The sequence below is a fragment of the Ochotona princeps genome, chromosome 11 (genome assembly GCF_030435755.1).
Source record: "Ochotona princeps isolate mOchPri1 chromosome 11, mOchPri1.hap1, whole genome shotgun sequence".
NCBI classification, from domain to species: Eukaryota; Metazoa; Chordata; class Mammalia; order Lagomorpha; family Ochotonidae; genus Ochotona; species Ochotona princeps.
This window is the reverse complement of record NC_080842.1, coordinates 72,829,903-72,850,401: the sequence shown is the minus strand read 5'-3', so window position 1 is coordinate 72,850,401 and position 20,499 is coordinate 72,829,903. Positions and strand designations below refer to the sequence as shown.

Below are 20,499 nucleotides of genomic sequence, written 5' to 3'. Positions count from 1 at the left end.
AGAGCAGGGTTAGTATTGACAAATGCCAAATATCACACACTGGTGCTCACTAAAGCGAGGGCTGGGGGCCTGCCTGAGAGGGCTAGATCACAGTACTCACCAACAAGAGTCCAAACAGGGGACAGGTAATGCTAGGCTGGGCCATGACACGAACCAGCACGTAATAGAACTGGGCCTGGGGGCAGATTCCGTGGGGGATGTATAGGCCCACCCCTGTGATCTGCAATTGCAGGTGGTTTGCTTGGAGCTGGGGGTGGTGACAGGCTGAGCAAGTCATGACCATGAAACACCCCCCCGACACTCAAGGGTACCGGGATTGGCTACAGGCCAGGTTGGTTCAGGCTGCAGCACCACAGACACACCCAAGAATACGGTGTGGGACAGGCCAGGCCACAATATCCATTGCTCATACATATGCATGGCAGAAGTGGTAGCCTATGACTGGTAAGGGTGTCGCATCCACTGGCATGGGTGAGATCTGGCTCTGGGAGTGAGTCTGATGAGGGAACTAGGGAGACTCTACTGATGGGTCGTTGCTCCTGCTGATGAGGGTGTGATTCAGGCCCAAGTTTTGGTCAGACCAGCAGGGTAGCTCCACCTGTCTGCACCTGTGGAATGGCTTTGGAAGGGGGTGAACCGGGCAGGGGCCAGGCCAACCTTAGCTCACTGGCAACTAGAGGAGCCAGGCTGGAATGCAGGGCATGTCTGGTTAGGCTATTGCTCCTGCTGGTTTGCTTAAGTCAGGGATAGGAGAGAACTGGGAAGGGCCAGGCTTTAGTACTTGCCAGCAGGAGTTAGAACTGGGGGCTGACTGGGTCAGGCCAGGCTAGGCCAGGCTGCAGCATCTGATGGCAGAGGTCAAGACGGGGTGGGCTGTGCAGAGCTGGGTCAGAGCAACTGGCTCGTGTAAGATCTGAGCTGGAAACAGGCCTGGTTGGGAAGCTAAGGGGATGCCTCAGCTGGTTGTGGTTCCCACTGGTGAGCACAAGACTTGGCATGTGGGTGGTGGTCTGGGCTGGACGTGGCTGCAGTGTCTTCTGGCATGGGCATAGACAGGCTCTGGGGCACGCCAGACTAGGATAGACTCCAGCACCCACTGGTGTTGGTGAGAGCCAGAGTGGGTATAGGATGGGTTTCTGCTCCCACTGGACCATATGAGAGCTGTGTCAGGATGTGGACTAGGTGTGGCTGGGCTGTAACACCCAACAGAACCAGTTTGGGTATGGGCCGGTTGGGCAAGGTTAATATTTCTGCTAGGACAGGAAGTAAACTAAGTCAGCTCGGGCCAAGAACCCACCAGTGTGTGCAAGATCTGCCACTGAGAGGAGACCCGACAGAGGAGCTTGGGCAATTCCTTTGTCAGGGCACGGTCTCTGCGAGTGAGTGCAAGAACCAAAGCAAGAGGGCCAGGCGGCGTGGCCTAGCGGCTAAAGTCCTCACCTTGAACGCCCCGGGATCCCCATATGGGCACCGGTTCTAATCCCGGCTGCTCCACTTCCCGTCCAACTCCCTGCTTATGGCCCGGGAAAGCAGTCGAGGATGGCCCAATGCATTGGGACCCTGCACCCATGTGGGAGACCCGGAAGAGGTTCCAGGTTCCTGGCTTTGGATCGGCGTAGCACCGGCCCGTTGCGGCTCACTTGTGGAGTGAATCATCGGACGGAAGATCTTTCTCTGTCTCTCCTCCTCTCTGTATATCTGACTTTCCAATAAAAATAATAAAAAAAAAAATAACCAAAGCAAGGAGCAGCCCAGAGCAGAACAGGTTACAGTACCTGTCAGCACACGCGTAGCTCAGGAATGGGGGCCGGCCAGGCTGGGCCAGTTCATAATACCTACTGGCAGAGCTGAGAACCAGGATGGGGTACAGGACAGGCTGGATCTCTCCACATCACCAGCCAGTTCACATTAGGGCTGGGACTGGGGGCCAACTGCGCTGGGTTGGGTGGCAGACTGGTCTGGCCAGGCTACAGCACCCCCAGGCAAATACCAGGGTGAGTCAGGCTACCCCACACTTGGCCACAACATCCACCAGCACATGCAAGACCAGGGTGTGGGGTGGACATGAACCTGTAGGGGAGTAGAGGGGACTCCCCTGCTGGGCCACTTCTGCTGGTGAGTGTGAGAGCTGGGACTGGGGGCAGACCAGGCTGGGCAGCACTACAACACTTGTTGGCCTACATGTGAACTGGGTTAGGGAGAGAGCCAGGCTGGGCTAACCCATTGTATCCACTGGTACAGGCATGAACCAGAATAAGGGCATGCAGGTTGGGCTTTGTCACAGCATCAGCTGGCAAGTGCTGGGACTGGGGGCAAAACCTATCAAGCTAGACTGTGGAACAACCTGGGGAGTGCAGGATCTGGGTCAGGGAGTGGATCCAGTGGGGAGGTTGTGGGCTTCTCTCTAATGGGCTGCAGCTCCCATTGGTGAGCATGAGACCCATAACTAGGGGCAGACCCAACTGCACAGGAGGTGGCACCCGCTGGCATGAGTGGGCTGGAGGGTAGAGTCGGTTGGGTTGAATTAGGCTTCGTGCCCAATGATGTATACGAAATCTCAACGGGATGTGGGGCAGATCAGACCAGTTCACTGCACATGCTGCAGGGCACAGGAACCAGAGCCGGGGGTCAGTCCAGTGGCAGTTATGGGGGTCGCTCTGACTGGGCTGCAGCTCCCCCGGTGTATGTGAGGGCCGAGTGGGGTGGGCAGTGCTGGGCTGGGCCGCGGCACCCATTGGTTGGCAGAGGAAGGAGAGTAGAGCAAATTGATCAACTACCCCAGCGAAGCTTGACAGCAAATATGTGGATCAGTGGAGACTATAGACCATGTCAGCCACTGGACCTTGGAAGGATTTCCTCCTCCTTGGAGCAGCGATATCAGCAGCATCTCAGAGCTGTTGAAACCACAGGAGCAGAAGCCTCAGGACATTCTCCACACTGGAGACCCTGGGCTGACACGGGCGGGGGCGGTTCCCCTTCCCCTGGGGAATGCAGCGGTGGAAAGGCGGGTGTGGTTTCTCCTCTCGTGTCCCCCGCTTCCCTATGTACAGGAAGAAGAAGAAATATTGTTCAAAAAGAAAAAAGAATGTCATGGGACATGACTTGATTTCGTCAGTAAATTGCAAGGAAAACAGATTGGACAAATTAAAAGAGATTTAGATGACAAACTAATCAAACAAGAAGAAAAGAGAGAGAGAGAGAGAGAGATGAAGGCATTGTAAGTACTGGCCTCTAGGCCAGCCTTTGACTGCTGGGACACCTACACCCTGTGTCCAGGGCCTCTCCTCCCGACCCCAGCTGCCTGCCTCTGTCCACACTGCCGCTCACACGCAAGTTGTGGACTGAACTCTGGGCTCAGACTTCGGCCAGGCTAGGCCTTGTCTCTCTTGTTCATGAGTAAATAAGAATGATAAAATATTTGCATTTGTGTAAGGGTCAGAAGTCCTTAATTCTTTATAGATTGATTGAGAATCAACCCCAGGCAGGGATTGGCTAAGCAAGGGAAGCCAGGAGAATCCTCAGTGGAGCACACAGGTCACTGCCGTTACCTGGAGATGCGACGAGCAAAACTGTCCAGAAATGCCCGACTCATGGAGCTGCAGCTGTGCTCAGCGAGCTGGCATTTCTGTGTACAGCATGAGGAAAACCAGCTCAGGTCACCTAGTGACTCCCAGGGGGCACGTTGGCACATTGGCACGCAGCTGCACTTGGGAGTGCTCAGGCTCGGGGTGTGGGATGCAGGCATCCCCAGCCGTGTCTCCTGGACTCTCCCAGTGTCTGGCTTTCCGGTGGCCTTTCTTAAAGGTGTGCTTATCTGAAAGGCGCGGCGAGAGCAAGTGGCGCTGAGAACTTTCAGCGGCTGGTTCACTCCCCACATGGCCGCAGCAGCTGAGGCTGGGCCAGGCTGAAGCCAGGAGCCAGGAGCATCAGCTGGTCTCCCAAGTGGGTAGCAGTGCACTGCTTTCCCTGGCTGACTAGCAAGGAGCTGGGTTGGAAGTGGACCAGTCAGGAATTGAACTGGCTCTGATGTGAGATGCACACATGGCAGTGTTGCTCCAAGGCTGACCTCAGTGTCATCTTTTTTTTTTCTTTCAAAGAAAGTTTTTTTTAAAAAAAGTTTCATTTACTGAAATCTTTTTTCTGTTGACTCCCTAAATGCCTGCTGAGGTCAGGGCTGAGCCACAAGGGAGGATGGTCCTGAGGTGCTCAATGTTGGATGCGCCTGTGATGGCAGCAGAAGGAGCCAGCTGCCATCTGCCTGGGCTGTGCCTTACCCTAAGTCCTGCCCGCATACAGGATTAAAATCCACTGCTTTAGGGCCCGGCGCTGTGGCCTAGCGGCTAAAGTCCTCGCCTTGAAAGCCCCGGGATCCCATATGGGCGCCGGTTCTAATCCCGGCTGCTCCACTTCCCATCCAGCTCCTTGCTTGTGGCCTGGGAAAGCAGTTGAGGACGGCCCAAAGCTTTGGGACCCTGCACCCGCCTGGGAGACCCGGAAGAGGTTCCTGGCTCCCGGCATCGGATTGGCGTGTACAGGCCCATTGCGGCTCACTTGGGGAGTGAAACATCGGATGGAAGATCTTCCTCTCTGTCTCTCCTCCTCTCTGTATATCCGGCTTTCCAATAATAAAATCTTTAAAAAAAAATCCACTGCTTTCCCCCAGATGTCTGCAGCTCTTGGCGGTTTGTCCAAGTTTGAAGTAAGATCGGTCAGTTGATGTGTCCTGCCCAGCCTCCCCTGTGGCTAGAGCCTCTGGGCTGCATCTCCCTGGGACACAGAGAGTTACTTTGCTGCAGGTGTGCGTCAGCTCAGCTTTCACAGCTCTCCGCGGCTGCCATCTTCCGTCCAAGGGGCCTCCAGCCAGAGGCACAGCCTCTCTGGCCCTGCTCACCTGTGAGGCTTGAGCTCCAAGTTCCGCTCCAGTCCACCTCCATCTGTGTCTCTCCGTAGACAGTCTGTGTCCTCGTGGACCCTGGCCTATGCAGACATAGGGGTTTAATTCTTTTCTTTAGAGACACTTTGCATTGTGCTCACATTCCCTTGAATGTTGTTCCCCAAAGTGCTCAACCTCTGGTCCCGCTGCAGTCTCTGGGAAGAGTCAGAGACAAGGGGGAAAGGCGGGGTTTAAGGATGGAGGAGGTGGGTTGGCATAAAGGAGAAAAAGCAGCCTGCCAGTTGAGGATCAGCCCCGGGGTGGAGGTCGCTCTGGGCAGGCTGGGTTGGAGGGAGGAGTGGTGGCAGGGTGGCATAGGGTGCTCTACATCTCGTTCATCTGGTCCAGCTTGCTTTCTGTGCAGATATGCTCCCCTTGGGTGTGTTCCAGTTTATCTTCCAAATCAACTGTCTTTTCCAGCTTGGCTGCTGATCTCAGCAGATTCAGCCCGTGTAGCTGCCTCCTTGAGTTTATCAGTAAGAATCTTTATTTCTTGTATTTGTCTTCTTTTTTTAAAAAAAAGAGATTTATTCATTTTTATTGCAAAGTCAGATATACAGAGAGGAAGAGAAACAGAGAGGAAGATCTTCCGTCCAATGATTCACTCCCCAAGTGAGCACAATGGCCAGTGCAGTGCCGATCTGAAGCCAAGAGCCAGGGACCTCCTCCAGGTCTCCCATGCAGGCGCAGGGTCCCAAAGCTTTGGGCCGTCCTCAACTGCTTTCCCAGGCCACAGGCAGGGAGCCGGATGGGAAGTGGAGCAGCCGGGATTAGAAGCAGCGCCCATATGGGATCCCGGGGCACATTCTAGGTGAGGACTCTAGCTGCTAGGCCACAGCGCCAGGCCCGCGTATTTGTCTTCTTTTTGAAAGTACGTTTCTTCAGCAGCAGTCAGACACTTCAGGTCTGGTTGATCAGTCTGAGCTGCTCATCCATCTCTCGGTAATAGGACCCAGCTCAGCTCGCTCCTCAGTGTGTGCCAAGTCTCCTTCAATAACCACCTCTTCATGCTTCCTGTCTGCCTCCTCTGCAGTGGGCTTAGCTTCTTTGACTTGAATTTTTCAGAGTTGCATCTTTTCTTCATCCTTTAAGGCAAGGTTTTGAATAACCTTCATGCCTCTCCCATCAGCAGCTTTCCCTTGTGCAGGGCAGTAGGCAGGTGCTCTTGGGAACGGTCCAGCTCCTGACCACCAATTGGTTCGTCCGGTCCAAGCAGGCCACTTGTGTTCCAGCCTGCCCTGGAGCCTGCCTTTCTCCCTCCAGTCCCACCACAAGCGCTCAGCCTCTCCTTGGCATCATCTGCCTGCTGCTGCAGAACCTGGATCTTGAGCTGCGCTGCCTCAGAGGTGGGGATCCTGGCCACAGTGCCCACCTACTTGCTTCTCGCACTCTGGCTCCTGCCTCCTCTACCCCAGAGGTTTCATTCTTTTGTTGAAGCTGGTACAGCTTCCAGTGGTACCTTCAGCTCCAGCATCCCATAGGAGCACTAGTTTGTGTCCTGGCTGCTCTAGTTCCCATCTAGCTCCCTGCCTGTGGCCTGGGGAAACAGCAGAGAATGGCCCACAGCCTTTAGTGTCTACTACATGTGGGAGACCCGGAAGAAGCTCCTGGCTCCTGGCTTCAGATAGGCTCAGCTCCAGCAGTTGGCCATTTGGGGAGTGAACCATCAGATAGAAGATCTCTATAATTTCTCTGTTTCTGTCTGAAAATATGCCTTTCAAATAGAAGATTTAAAAATAATTTTAAAGTTAAAATATTTTTTTTTGTTTTCAGTTTTGTTTTATTAGTCATTTCAGCAGGAAGTGAGGAGGCAAGGCAGTTAGATTGCAGAAGGCTGGTGTAGCTGACTGTGAAGAAAGCTTAGGGACAGGATTTAGACGAATGGGTAGCTGGAAGAAGAGAGGTGCTGGACGAGGTGTCTGAAACTCCCTGCAGTTGACGGAAGGAGACAGGTGCCACAAAGGTGAGGAAGAGCTATGGTGGATGCTCAGAATTGCAGCCTGCAGCCTGGGAGGGTGAATACCGTTTGCAACCAGGGACATGGACCAAGCCGAGTGAGTTGCAAACCCGCACAGGGAGATAACCCGCAGGAATTGCCGTCTCCCCCAGGGAAATGGAAGGAGGTAGAGAAGCCCCGAGTACGGAACACTGGGCAGGGAAAGGAGTCTGAGCAGTAACCCACAGCTGCCTGCTCGGGCGGCGCTTGGGCCAAGGACATGCCACTGCACAGGGAGCAGCTGGAAAGTGGATCATTTGTGACATAGACATGCTCAGCGAGATCTAAGACTGCTCATAGCCGAAGAATCTGTACCCGCGGTCCCCAGAGAGGGACTGGGAAACCTTGAGTGGGAGACGCAAGATCCCTGGGGGACAGAGTGACGCAGGGGCTGAGTTGAGGGGAAGTGCAATAATCAGCACAGCAACCACAATTAATGCACAAAACCCAAGACTCAGCTGCCAGCTTACTGGGTCCACATCAGCCTGTGAGAGCCATCTGCTGTGTGAGGGCGGCAGGTCAGAGAAACCTCCTCCTCCCCCAAGCAGGGACACAGTGAGTCTCTGTGTGATCCACCAGCCTCTCAGACTACAGACAGATGTGTCAGAATACACCAGCAAACTGCCAGAGGCAGAAGGCAAGCAATCTGACAGCCACAAGACAGTCCACAGAGCGGAAAGATAATGGGGAAAGTAGAAAAATAGGGAATATCTCAGAAGAGGGGGGTGATGCTTCTCTCAAAAACGAACAGAGGGTCACTTCAATCCTAGCGCTGCAGGAGGAAGCTATGGAGGAACTCCCAGACAGGGAACACAATCATCATGATTCAGAGACGGTGAAACACGATGAGAAGAACTTAAGGAATTCAAGAACAGTATCATCACAGAGATGGAACAGGCCCAAACTGAAATACTAGGACCAAAGAACACAATAGAAAGCTTGAACAGTAGGAAGAATGCTGCAGAAGGAAGAATATCAGAAGTGGAAGATAACCAAGTGGAAAACACACAGCTAATCAGGCATCTGGGAAGAAAACCTGAATAAAGCAAAAAAAAAAAAAAAAAAAAAATCTATCCAAGAGATGAATGATAACATCAAAAAGTCTGATATTAGAATCATAAAGAATTCCTGAAAGAGTGGAAGGAGGCAGGATTGCAGGAGGTATTCAATGAAATTATAAAAGAGAACTTCCCTAATACTGGGAACGTAAGGGAAAGCCAAATACAGGAAGGGCAGAGAACAGCAAATTGATTAGATCCAAAAAGACCCTCACCCAGACACATTGTGGTCAAGCTTCCCTCAACGTAACATAAAGAAAGAATATTGAAGCAAACACAAGAAAAGGACCGGATAACATTGAATCACTGCCGACTTCTCAGACCCTTCGAGCAGGGAGAGAATGGAGTAGCATGTTCCAGATCCCAAAACAGGAAAACTTCAACCTGGGAAAATATATCCAGCAAAGCTCTCATTTGCATTTGAAAATGAAATGAAATCTGTTCATGGTAAAGAGAAGCTGGAAGAATATGCCAACACTAAGGCAGCCCTAGGAACACTGCTCAGAAATGTGCTGAAGTCAGAAGGGAAGAAAGGAGGTTAATCACATTCAGTGATGGCATGGGGAAAGATCTTCCCAGTAAGTCCCTCAAAGGAAGCCAGAGTTAAACAAAGACCAACACACACACACACACACACACACACACACACACACACACACACGACAGGACTAAATCGCAGTCTCTCAATGATAACTGCGGTGGATCCTGGAGAGATTTCATCATGTTTGTCATGACAAGATGGGCTGCAATTCAGAACTGTTGAACTATCAGAACCACTTGAGCAGTGCCTTCGGCACGCCCCACATCAGGGACTCTGGGATGGTTGGGAGGTTGTGTGGGGCTTCTCCTTTTATCTCTCTTCTTTGCCCAGATACATTAAAAATGTGCAAAAAATTAATAATAACTCTGAACACAAATGGCCTAAACTCATCAGTCAAAAGACAGATTAACAGAATGGATCAAAAAGCAGAACCCAACTATCTTTTACCTACAAGAGACACATCAACAAAGATTCCAGGAAACAAAGTGAAAGGATGGAACAGGACATTCCAGGCCAATGGAGAAGTAAAAAGAGCTGGTGTAGCCATTTTACTCTCAAACGATGAAGACTTCACTGTGAAAAATACTAAAAGAGATAAAGAGGTACACTACATAATGATAAAGGGAGTCATACCCCAAGAAGAATTAACCATAATAAATGTATATGCACCGAAATGCCCAGCTATGTGAAACAGTTATTGACATGGACATAAATGTCAATACAATCGCAAGGGGATGCCTTAATATCCCATTAACATTAACAGACTGATGAGACAGAAGCTCAGCGAAGCAGCAGCAGATCTCACACAGACAATAGAACAAATGAACTTAAAACGTGTACAGAACCTGCCATTCCACAGAGAATGAATACACGTTTTCAGCTGTATGTGGAACCTTCTCCAGGGTTGAACACATGATAGGTCATGAAAAAGCCTCACAACTTAAAAAAAATTGAAATCATACCATGCATTTTCTCAGACCACCATGGAGTGAGACTAGGGATCACAAATCAAAATACCTACAGGAAACTCGTGAACTGTTGGATGATGAGCAACATGCTGCTGAACGAACAATGGGTCAGAGAAGAAATGAAAGCAGAAATTTAAGAACTTCTTGAAATCAATGAAAACACAAACACAACATACCAAAACCTGTGGGAGACTGCCTTTCTGCACTTCCTTGGTGTCTGTGTGTCCCGTCTAGTCACTAGTCACAGTTTCTTCAGTGCCACAATCCTGCCTTCACCACTCTTGTGATGCATTTTTATTTTTGTAACATGTTAACTTCATGTTGATAAAAACTTATTTCCACCCTGGCGTGGACTGTGGTCACTGGCTCTGTATTTTAGAGGATATATAATGGAAGTGTGGCAGAGACTGATCTGTCCAGATACGGAGATAAAGTGCTGTGTGTTTATGCATACAGACCAGAGGTGGACTGACTCTGACAATGTCCATGCCTACACTGTCGGGAAACAGTTCAACCACACCACGATAGACTTGTGACTGTTCATGAAGGACATTCATTGTGAAACTAGAGGGGAAATCAGTATGGGGATGGGGGGACCTTGTGGAGGGGTATGGGCAACTCCAGAGCCTGGGGAACTATACCATAAAATAAAATGTTAAAATTTAAAAAACCTCAGTGTTTCAAAAAAATGACTTTTTGGTTTGGATCCTGCCGGAGTCCAACTCCAGCCGAGTTGGAGCTCAAGAAAGGTGTGTGGAGTCGGCGATAAAGACACGGACACTGTCACTGGTGCCCTCTTGTAACAGCTCAAGAAGAAGCTGTCTTTTTTATTTACTCAGACACCTCATAAGTCTCTGCACAAATGTTTGATTTTACTATCTTCAGATGCACAGATGTTCAAATAATTAGTTTTTACTTCATGGCCAACCAGGTGCTCTTAAAGATAATTCTGTAAGTTACTATAATCAGTTTCTTCAAAGCAAACCATTATTCATTCTTCAGTAGTACCATTAGGCAACAGCCAGAACTCCAAGGCCAAGGTACATGTGATTACCTACTAATCAGTAATAGATTCCCACTACATTTCTGTTTCTAAGACTTATTTAGCACTTAATGGGAGAAATACATCAAGAGGGAAAAAACAAAGATCCAAGACAAAAAGTTGCAAATATTAAATCCCCCTTCAACTGCAGACTCTATAGCCTCATAAACAAATGATAATCAAAAGTGTATCTATAATATTAATCAAATCACCCTATAATTCCTCTAGTTAAGGAATTATGAAAGCAGCTAAAACAGCTACATTTTCTATCCTCTAAGGAGTTGCAAGGACAGGCTAACCTTTAAGGTCACAGTAACTATAATTTTTTGCCATAGCAGTTTCAGCTCATACTACCATCACCTCCATTAGTTTGTAGAATTCTTATCAAGCCATTTCCCAGAAGGCATGCTACATGTCTGAGCCAGATTCCGGGGCAATGGGTAGGCACATGATAAGGTGTCCAGAACGGCATGGGTGTGACTGTGCTCCTGTGGGCAGTTCAAGGCCCACTTGCCAAAACATGATCAGCAACATCAGCTCCCAGTCTCGCATCAGCTGCAGAAGCAACAATGTCTCGGTGGAGCACAGAATTCTTAGTGGGGTGGTTGTCCATGCGAAAAGGGGGTGAAACTGTGTTGAAGTGGTTGGAGAGACATCCTTGCCATATAGCAGGAAGCCCTGCCAATGGGGGAGCTGATCTCTTCACACCTTTGTGTCATCCACACCCACTGCACAGACCCCAAGATCTCTTAATGAAAGGAGGTGTGCAGGAAAATGGACAAACAGACTCTGCTAGCCATTGGTTCATTCCCCAGACGCCCACAGCAGCTAGTGTTGGACCAGGCTCAGGCCCAGGAGAAGAGAACTCCATTTGAGTCTCCCACCTTGGTGGTGGGGACCCAACTGCTGGAGATGTCACCTGCAGCCTCTCAGATGCTCATCAGCATCAAACTGGCCAGGGCCTGGGGTCCCTCCTGGATGCAGTCATGACTTAACAACCGAGTGCCAGCCTTTCGGGTTTTTACATGTGCACCTGAGTCTCCCCATGAAATAGAGTGGAGGAACGGAACTGTGGGGTGTGATGTTTGCACAGCTTGTGAAGATGATTTAAGGCCCAGCTGTGTGCAGTCCCCTCAGCAGGGGTGTTCACACCCCAGGTGTGTGCTGGCCCCTGAGGGGGTGTTCACACCCCAGCTGTGTGCAGTCCCCTCAGCGGGGGTGTTCACACCCCAGGTGTGTGCAGTCCCCTCAGCGGGGGTGTTCACACCCCAGCTGTGTGCTGGCCCCTGAGGGCAGGTGTTCACACCCCAGCTGTGTGCTGGCCCCTGAGACGTTGTTTCCCTTCCCACTTTCACCCACACACCAATCCTTGATCCCCGGAGTTTCTTGGCATTACTCGGCTTATCATTTGGTCATTTTAATGTTCTATGTTCTAGTATTAGAGTTAGTAATACACTTACATTTACTTAAGGCCTAGGGCCAGTGCTAAGAGAGCAATAGATTTCCTTGTTCATTTGTCCTGTTTTGGCTGCATGATTTTGTTCTTTGTCCCTTTGGACACATTCACTGGATCTCGGTACGTTGTTTCAAAGCAGAAGCAGGGAAGAATATGCAGGTACAGAAGGCAGCAAATGATGAAAGACTTTGAGAAGACCGGTTCAGTGGGTTGCTGCCGTGTGCCTCACTGTGAGCAGTGTGTGCCTCACTGTGTGCCTCACTGTGTGCAGTGTGTGCCTCACTGTGTGCCTCACTGTGTGCAGTGTGTGCCTCACTGTGTGCCTCACTGTGTGCAGTGTGTGCCTCACTGTGTGCCTCACTGTGTGCCTCACTGTGTGCAGTGTGTGCCTCACTGTGTGCAGTGTGTGCCAGGCAGCGCCTGAGCAGTGCCGTGGGAGTTCAGCAATGAATCTTTTCCTTCATTGGGGGCGCACTGTTTGTGCCAGTTCCTACTGAGAACAGCCTGCACATCTGGGCCTTCCTCCTGCTGTCCAGGTACTGTGGCTGTTGTAAAGGCACAGTTTAAATCAGTAGACCTGTAGGAGTTTAGACAGCAGGGTAGCAGGCTCAAGTCTCAGATATGAGTGCCTGGCTCGGCCTCCCAGCTCTGTGAGTGTACACCCCAGGGGGTGGAGGTGTAAGCCTGTCCCCACAGGGGACACCTGGATGGTGCTCCAGGTCCTTCTGTGAGTGTACACCCCGGGGGGGGGGTGTGAACCTGTGCCCATGGGGGACACCTGGGTGTAGCTCCAGGTCCCTCTGTGAGTGTACACCCTGGGAGGTGGAGGTGTGAGCCTATCCCCACGGGGGACACCTGGGTGGAGCTCCAGGTCCCTCTGTGAGTGTACACCCCGGGAGGTAGAGGTGTGAACCTGCCCCCACGGGGGACACCTGGGTGGAACTCCAGGTCCCTCTGTGAGTTTACACCCCGGGAGGTGGTGGTGTGAGCCTGCAGGGGACACAATTGAAAGTATAAGAAACAACAGTTTAAAAATGATGGTGGAAATACTGTCTTTGACTTATATTGTATTGAGTGAGAAAAGAAATTGTAGCTGAGCAGAGCGGGTGTAATGATGCTGTTTGCTCCTGACCCTTCTCTCAGAGAAAGACTATGACAGTCTCTGTGACAAGCAGCCGATTGGAAGACTTCTCTTCAGGCAGTTCTGTGACACAAAGCCTGACCTGAAGAGACGCATTGAGTTCTTGAACACAGTGGTAAGTGATTCCCCACAGCACGTCTCCCCTGCCCTCTGTCACGCAGTGGGGCTCCCCTGCCCTCTGTCACGCAGTGGGGCTCCCCTGCCCTCTGTCACGCAGTGGGGCTCCCGTGCCCTCTGTCACGCAGTGGGGCTCCCCTGCCCTCTGTCACGCAGTGGGGCTCCCCTGCCCTCTGTCACGCAGTGGGGCTCCCCTGCCCTCTGTCACGCAGTGGGGCTCCCCTGCCCTCTGTCACGCAGTGGGGCTCCCGTGCCCTCTGTCACGCAGTGGGGCTCCCGTGCCCTCTGTCACGTAGTGGGGCTCCCATGCCCTGCTGTGCAGGGTCCTCAATGCTCTTATTGCTCTGAAGACTGACAGGCTGAGACAGGGTGCTGATCAAGCCACCAGAGACGTGCCCTGCCTGTCCTCAGCAGGTACCAAGGGGAATCGCTGGACGGGAGCCTGGGCGGGGACACAGAAGGAAGGCCAGCGTCAATATATTTCACTCTGCTCTCTAGTTTCCAAATTCCCACAATTCTGTGTGAGATTTAGTGTCGTTTGGTTGAGGTAAGGAACTCTAGAACCCTTGAGTTTCTAACTCTCTGCAGATATAACTGGCAAGCCTAGAATTTCAAAGCTGTGATGGAGAAGCGAGGGCCCAGGGGACAATTGGTGGGCTTGCCGGGGAGAGCTGGTGGGCTCGAGGACAGCTGGTGGGCTTGAGGACAGCTGGTGGGCTTGCCGGGGAGAGCTGGTGGGCTTGAGGACAGCTGATGGGCTTGCCGGGGACAGCTGGTGGGCTTGCTGGGGACAGCTGGTGGGCTTGTCGAGGACAGCTGGTGGGCTCGAGGACAGCTGGTGGGCTTGCCGAGGACAGCTGGTGGGCTCGCTGAGGACAGCTGGTGGGCTTGAGGACAGCTGGTGGGCTTGCTGAGGACAGCTGGTGGGCTTGAGGACAGCTGGTGGGCTTGCTGGGGACAGCTGGTGGGCTTGCTGAGGACAGCTGGTGGGCTCGAGGACAGCTGGTGGGCTTGCCGAGGACAGCTGGTGGGCTTGAGGACAGCTGGTGGGCTCGAGGACAGCTGGTGGGCTTGCCGAGGACAGCTGGTGGGCTTGAGGACAGCTGGTGGGCTTGCCGGGGACAGCTGGTGGGCTCGCTGAGGACAGCTGGTGGGCTCGAGGACAGCTGGTGGGCTGGAGGACAGCTGGTGGGCTGGAGGACAGCTGGTGGGCTTGAGGACAGCTGGTGGGCTTGCCGAGGACAGCTGGTGGGCTTGAGGACAGCTGGTGGGCTTGAGGACAGCTGGTGGGCTTGCCGAGGACAGCTGGTGGGCTCGAGGACAGCTGGTGGGCTTGCCGAGGACAGCTGGTGGGCTCGAGGACAGCTGGTGGGCTTGCTGAGGACAGCTGGTGGGCTCGCTGAGGACAGCTGGTGGGCTTGAGGACAGCTGGTGGGCTTGCCGGGGAGAGCTGGTGGGCTTGCTGGGGACAGCTGGTGGGCTTTCCGGGGACAGCTGGTGGGCTCGAGGACAGCTGGTGGGCTTGCCGAGGACAGCTGGTGGGCTCGAGGACAGCTGGTGGGCTTGCCGAGGACAGCTGGTGGGCTTGCCGAGGACAGCTGGTGGGCTCGCTGAGGACAGCTGGTGGGCTTGAGGACAGCTGGTGGGCTTGCTGGGGACAGCTGGTGGGCTTGAGGACAGCTGGTGGGCTTGCCGGGGGACAGCTGGTGGGCTTGAGGACAGCTGGTGGGCTGGAGGACAGCTGGTGGGCTTGAGGACAGCTGGTGGGCTCGCTGAGGACAGCTGGTGGGCTCGAGGACAGCTGGTGGGCTCCCCGAGGACAGCTGTCACGTTGGACCTGCGCTGTGACTGTCTCTCTGTGTTGGCCAGTCCTAGCTATTTCAGCAAATAGGGACTGAGTTTCTGTTAAGTGCAAAGAACTGTCCTATGTCATTGAGCTGGCATTCATTTTTTTCCCGTGCCACAGCTTAAGTTTTTTTTTTTTTAAGGATTTATTATTATTGGAAAGCCGGATATACAGAGGAGGAGAGACAGAGAGGAAGATCTTCCATCCGATGATTCACTCCCCAAGTGAGCCGCAACGGGCCGATCCGATGCCGGGAACCTGGAACCTCTTCTGGGTCTCCCACGCGGGTGCAGGGTCCCAAGGCTTTGGGCCATCCTCGACTGCTTTCCCAGGCCACAACAAGCAGGGAGCTGGATGGGAAGTGGAGCTGCCGGGATTAGAACCGGTGCCCATATGGGATCCCGGCGCATTCAAGGTGAGGACTTTAGCCGCTAGGCCACGCCGCCGGGCCCCACAGCTTAAGTTTTTAAAAATATTTATTTGTAATTAGCATTTCAGAAAGCAGTAGAAGCCCTTTTGTTATTCACTCCCTGCAACTCTTCTGTTCCCTTACAGTAAGGCAAGGCTTAGAAGAGGGGGTTTGAGAAGGGAGCCCACACATGTATAGTCAACTAATCTTTGACAAGAAAATGGAAAACAATCCAGGGACAAAGCCTGGTCTGTTCAACAAATGTTGTTGAGACAACTGGATAGCAGCTTTCAGAATAAAGCAGCCAGACCCACACCTGTCTATACAAAAATCAGCTCCAAATGGATCAAGGGCCTAAATCTACACCAAGAAACCACCAAACCATTAAAGAAAAACATAGGAAGCACTCTCCAAGATAGAGGAACAAGGCAAGACTTGTTCGAAAAATCACCGAAAGCAAAGGCAGTCAGAGCCAAAAGAACCAATGGGACTACATCAAACTAAAAAGCTTCTGTACAGCAAAGGAAACAGACCGAGGAAGCAGGGCCCAGCGCCGTGGGCCTGTGGCCTGGGAAAGCAGGTGAGGACAGCCCAAAGCCTTGGGACCCTGGATCGACCCTGCACCGGCCATTGTGGTCACTTGGGGAGTGAATCATCGGACGAAAGATCTTCCTCTCTTTCTCTCCTTCTCTCTGTATATCTGACTTTGTGATAAAAATAAAGAAATCTTAAAAAAAAAAAGGTGAGGAAGCAATAAACAGAATGGGAGAAAATGTTTGCACACTACACAAGCGAAAGGGAATAATATCCAAGATTTACAAAGAGCTTCAGAAAACCAGGGACAGCAAAATACAAAACAAAAAAAACACTGTAACAAAATGGGCAAAGGAAATGAACAGACGTTTTTCAAAAGAACAGATTCAAATGGCTAACAGACATGAAAAGATGCTCAGGCTCCCTAGTCATCAGAGAGATACAAATGAAAACCACGTTGAGATACCACCTAAATTCCAGTGAGACTGGCCTACATTCAAAACTCAACTAACAACACCTGCTGGCAAGAATGTGGGGAGAAAGACACCCTCCTTCACTGCTGGTGGGAGTGCAGGCTAGTACAGCCACTGTGGAAATCAGTATGGAGAGTGCTTGGAGAATTGCAAATAAATCTGCCATACGATCCAGCTATCCCGCTGCTAGGAATATACCCAGTAGAAATTAAATCTGCATGTGAGAAGGGGATCTGTAATCCTATACTTGTAGCAGCACAATCCACAATAGCAAAGACATGGAAACAATCCAGATGTGCTTCCAAAGAAGAGTGGTTAAAGAAACTGTGGTACATCTGCTCCATGGAATATTATTCAACTATTAAGAATGAAATTATATCATTTACAACCAGGTGGTTCCAGCTAGAGTCCATCATGCTCAGTGAAACGAGTCAATCACAAAAGAACAAATACCATATGTTCTGTCTTACATAAGGAAACCAGTAGGGAAAGTGTAACTTCAATAATCCGATCCATACTGGTTTTTTTTTTTTTGGGCTGCATCCCATGTGTTATGACTTTTTTTTAAATTTATTCATTGATTACATTGTATTATGTGACAGTTTCATAGGTACTGGGATTGTGTTCTGATATTTTTTATTTCAATTTCATTTATTCCAAATACTTTCTTTTCTCTTGTTGAATTCATTCCTGGCTCATGGATTATGCAGTGGCATCATTTTTTTCAAGGAAAAAAAAAAAAGAAAGAAAAGGGGGTTTGTTCCTGTGGAGCCCTGAGACCGGCCTGTCCCCGGGAGCCCTGAGACTGGCCTGTCCCCGGGAGCCCTGAGGCCGGCCTGTCCCCGAGAGCCCTGAGGCCGGCCTGTCCCCGGGAGCCCTGAGGCCGGCCTGTCCCCGGGAGCCCTGAGGCCGGCCTGTCCCCGAGAGCCCTGAGGCCCACCTGTTCCTGTGGAGCCATGAGGCCCGCCTGCGTGCAGGACCCAGGCCAGACCATGAGTGTACGTTTCCGTGTGGTGGGTTGGGCTTGCCTGAGCTGGTGTAGTTTAACAAAGCCTGATTGCTGTGTTAAAGTTATTTCCGTTTACGTCTTTCTATTGTCATGACACCTGCTAGGAACTGTGTGGTGACAGATGGGCTCCTGGGCAGCCGGGACTGGCCGTTCCTGCAGCGTGGGCTGCCTCAGCTCTGCTCGGGCTCCCCGAGGGGCAGGGCTGCATTCCCCACCATCCTCACAGCCCCTGCTGTGCTCGCCAGGCTTCTGGCTCAGTATTTGTGTGTGTAACCAGGCAACCTTAACCAGTGGGAGGCACATGTGCAGCCACTGATGGTGAGGAGCTGGCTCACCCAGTTGTGTGGGCTTCAGGCGCGGCATGGTGGAATGTTCCAGAAGCAGGCTGAGGCTACTATGCTAAGTGGGCTTTTCTGCCTTAAGAGCAGCTCTGCTGTTGACATTTTTTGAAGACTTGGGTCAACCCTACCGATTGTCTGCGATGCTCTCCCTTGCTTCGTGTTAGCTGTGCACAGATGACGTCCCCTGGGCGTCTCCATTAGTGTATGAGTGGCCGAGGACTGCTGCCTGTCACGCAGGCACAGCAGAAGGCCAGCCCGGGTCGTGCAGGTCATAACTGTCTGTGCTGGCTGTTGTCATGGGGCGTGCGGCACTGTAATCCAAGCAGGCAGGGCTGGTGCTGGGCGGCTTGTCAGCATGATGGCCGTGGACACCGGGCCTGGCTGTGCAGGGTTCACTGCCTCCAGCTGCTGTCAGCCTTGGCAGATCTGGGGCTTGCTGGTTGACGTGCCGGTGACCCTGGTGGCTCGCTCCTCATTTCCAGTTCTGCTCGCCTGTCTCCTGAGCCTGCTGCTTCCTGGCCAGGAAGATGTCAGCTGCGCCGAGGGCTGCTGCCCTGACACCTGTGTGTCTGGCACTGCCAGCTCCCACTTCCCCCAGGAGCTCTTCCCAGCTGTCCAAGAGCCAGTTGGACATTTCATTCATTCTTTCCTTTTTTTTTTTTTTAAGACAGAGAGATTCATTTATTTTTATTTATTGGAAAGTCAAATTTACAGAGAGGAAAGACAAAGATACTCCATCCACTGGTTCACTGCCCAAATGGCTACAATGGCCAGAGCTGAGCTGATCTGAAGCCAGGAGCCAGGAACCTCCTCCACGTCTCCCACGTGGGTGCAGGGTCCCAAGGCTTTGGGCTGTTCTGCACTGCTTTTCCAGGCCACAGGCAGAGAGCTGGATGGGAAGTGGGGCTGTCTGGATTAGAACTGGAGCCCATATGGGATCCCAGCATGTGCAAGGTGAAGACTTCAGCCACTAGGCTACTGCACTGGGTGTTTGTTTCTTTCTTTTCTTTCTTTTCTTTCTTTCCTTTCTTTTCTTTCTTCCTTTCCTTCTTTCTTTCTTTCTTTCTTTCTCTCTTTCTTTCTTTCTTTCTTTCTCTTTCTTTCTTCATAAATTTATTTTAGCATTGATGAAGTTCACATAGTTGAGAAGGATGCATGTCCATGTGGACCACCAATTAGGGTGGGGAGGGTCGAGGAATAGGGAAGAGTGGATGAGACAGCTGCCTCCAATCTCCTTTTCTCCCTGTATCTGGGGAAAGAGGAGAGCAGGGGGGAGGACCGCTTCCAGCAGCCTGACCACGGCAGCACCCAGGGGTGGGGACGGCCACTGTGGTCATCCCAGGGTCCCCAGTGTGGAGCACCCAGGGGTGGGGACGGCCACCTGATGCTTTTGGACATTTCTAAAATATTGTTGCCTAAAATAATCTAAGCTGTTTATTTTATTTCACTCTACTTAGCTACAGTTAATGACACTGGGGAAAGCATTACTCTACTGCTTTAGTAACCTCCCAAAGAAGCCCATGCCCTCGCCCCGCCTTCCTGCTCTCAGGGTCCCAGGAAAGCCCTGCAGACGGCTCGTCCACGGAGCGCCGTCTGCTGCAGGGCCGCGGAGAGACTCATCGCGGTTCCTGCTTGTCCACCCAGGCGGAGTACGAAGTGACCGTGGATGAGGACCAGGCACGCCGCGGACTCTCCATTCTGGAGGGGTTCTTCAGCAAGGAGGTGTGTGCTCTGCTGTTTTGGAATAAGGTTTGCAAGCAACTCAGGAAGTAATTGGCCTGCAGAGCCACTTGACTCTGTTGGATAAGATGTAACAAATGTCTTAAAAGCTTTAGTTTCTTAAGAATGGTCCTCTGTCTTGTTTGTTTCACTGAGAAAATTAACAAATTCCTTAGAAAAATGACTCAAAGAATTTCGTTGCTGTGTTTAAGCAGAGCAGGATATAGAATCGAATGATGTTTTTCCTGAAAACTTCAGCAAATCTTATACTGTTTGCCTTTGAATCACTAGGTCCTTGCACTGCAGTGTGGCGCTGCAGTGAGACCTGCTTTGTCCCTCAGTTCTCAGCAGGGCCGGGGCGGGACAGCAGGCACACCTGACATCAGTGCTGCTGTAAGCCTTGGGCGCTGCATACACTCTGTTCTTTATCTTAGGGTTCATTTTTATTGGAAAGGCAGATTTACAGAGAGAAGGGAGTGAGGTCTTCTCATTCCCCAACTGGCCACAATGGCCAGAGCTGAGCTGCTTTGAAGCCAGGAGCCAGGAATTCCATCTGAGTTTCCAAGGTGGATGCAGAGTCCCAAGGCTTTGGGCCATCCTCTGCTGCTTTCCCAGGCCACAAGCAGGGAGCTGGGTGGGAAGTGGAGCAGCTGGGACGTGAACTAGTGCTCATATAGGATGCCAGCACTGCAGGTGGAGGCTTAGCCTGTTGAGCCACTGTCCTGGCCCCGGTGCATGCATTATTGCATCCTTGCTGCGGCCCACGAGAGTTTTCATCATCATCTTCATTTCCAGGTGAGAAGTCTGAGGCTCATGGTGGTAAAGAATCAGACACACAGAAATGGAAGTTAGAGAATCAGAGTGGGTCCAAGGAAGTGGAGACTGTTCCAGTTTTAGTCGGGCCTGGGAGTGGGGA

At 51.7% G+C, this 20,499-nt stretch overlaps 1 protein-coding gene and 1 pseudogene across 2 annotated transcripts in view; one reads left to right on the top strand and one right to left on the bottom strand.

Moving 5' to 3' along the window:
* GRK4 (G protein-coupled receptor kinase 4) overlaps nt 1–20,499 on the top strand; it is a 63,253-nt gene that overhangs the window by 4,213 nt on the left and 38,541 nt on the right. For both annotated transcript variants that reach the window (XM_058670330.1, XM_058670331.1), the window contains exons 3-4: nt 13,138–13,250; nt 19,509–19,586. In XM_058670330.1, the coding sequence (XP_058526313.1) occupies nt 13,138–13,250; nt 19,509–19,586 (191 nt within the window). The remainder of the gene's footprint in view (nt 1–13,137; nt 13,251–19,508; nt 19,587–20,499) is intronic.
* On the bottom strand, nt 5,258–6,407 carry LOC105942602 (tropomyosin alpha-3 chain-like; annotated as a pseudogene).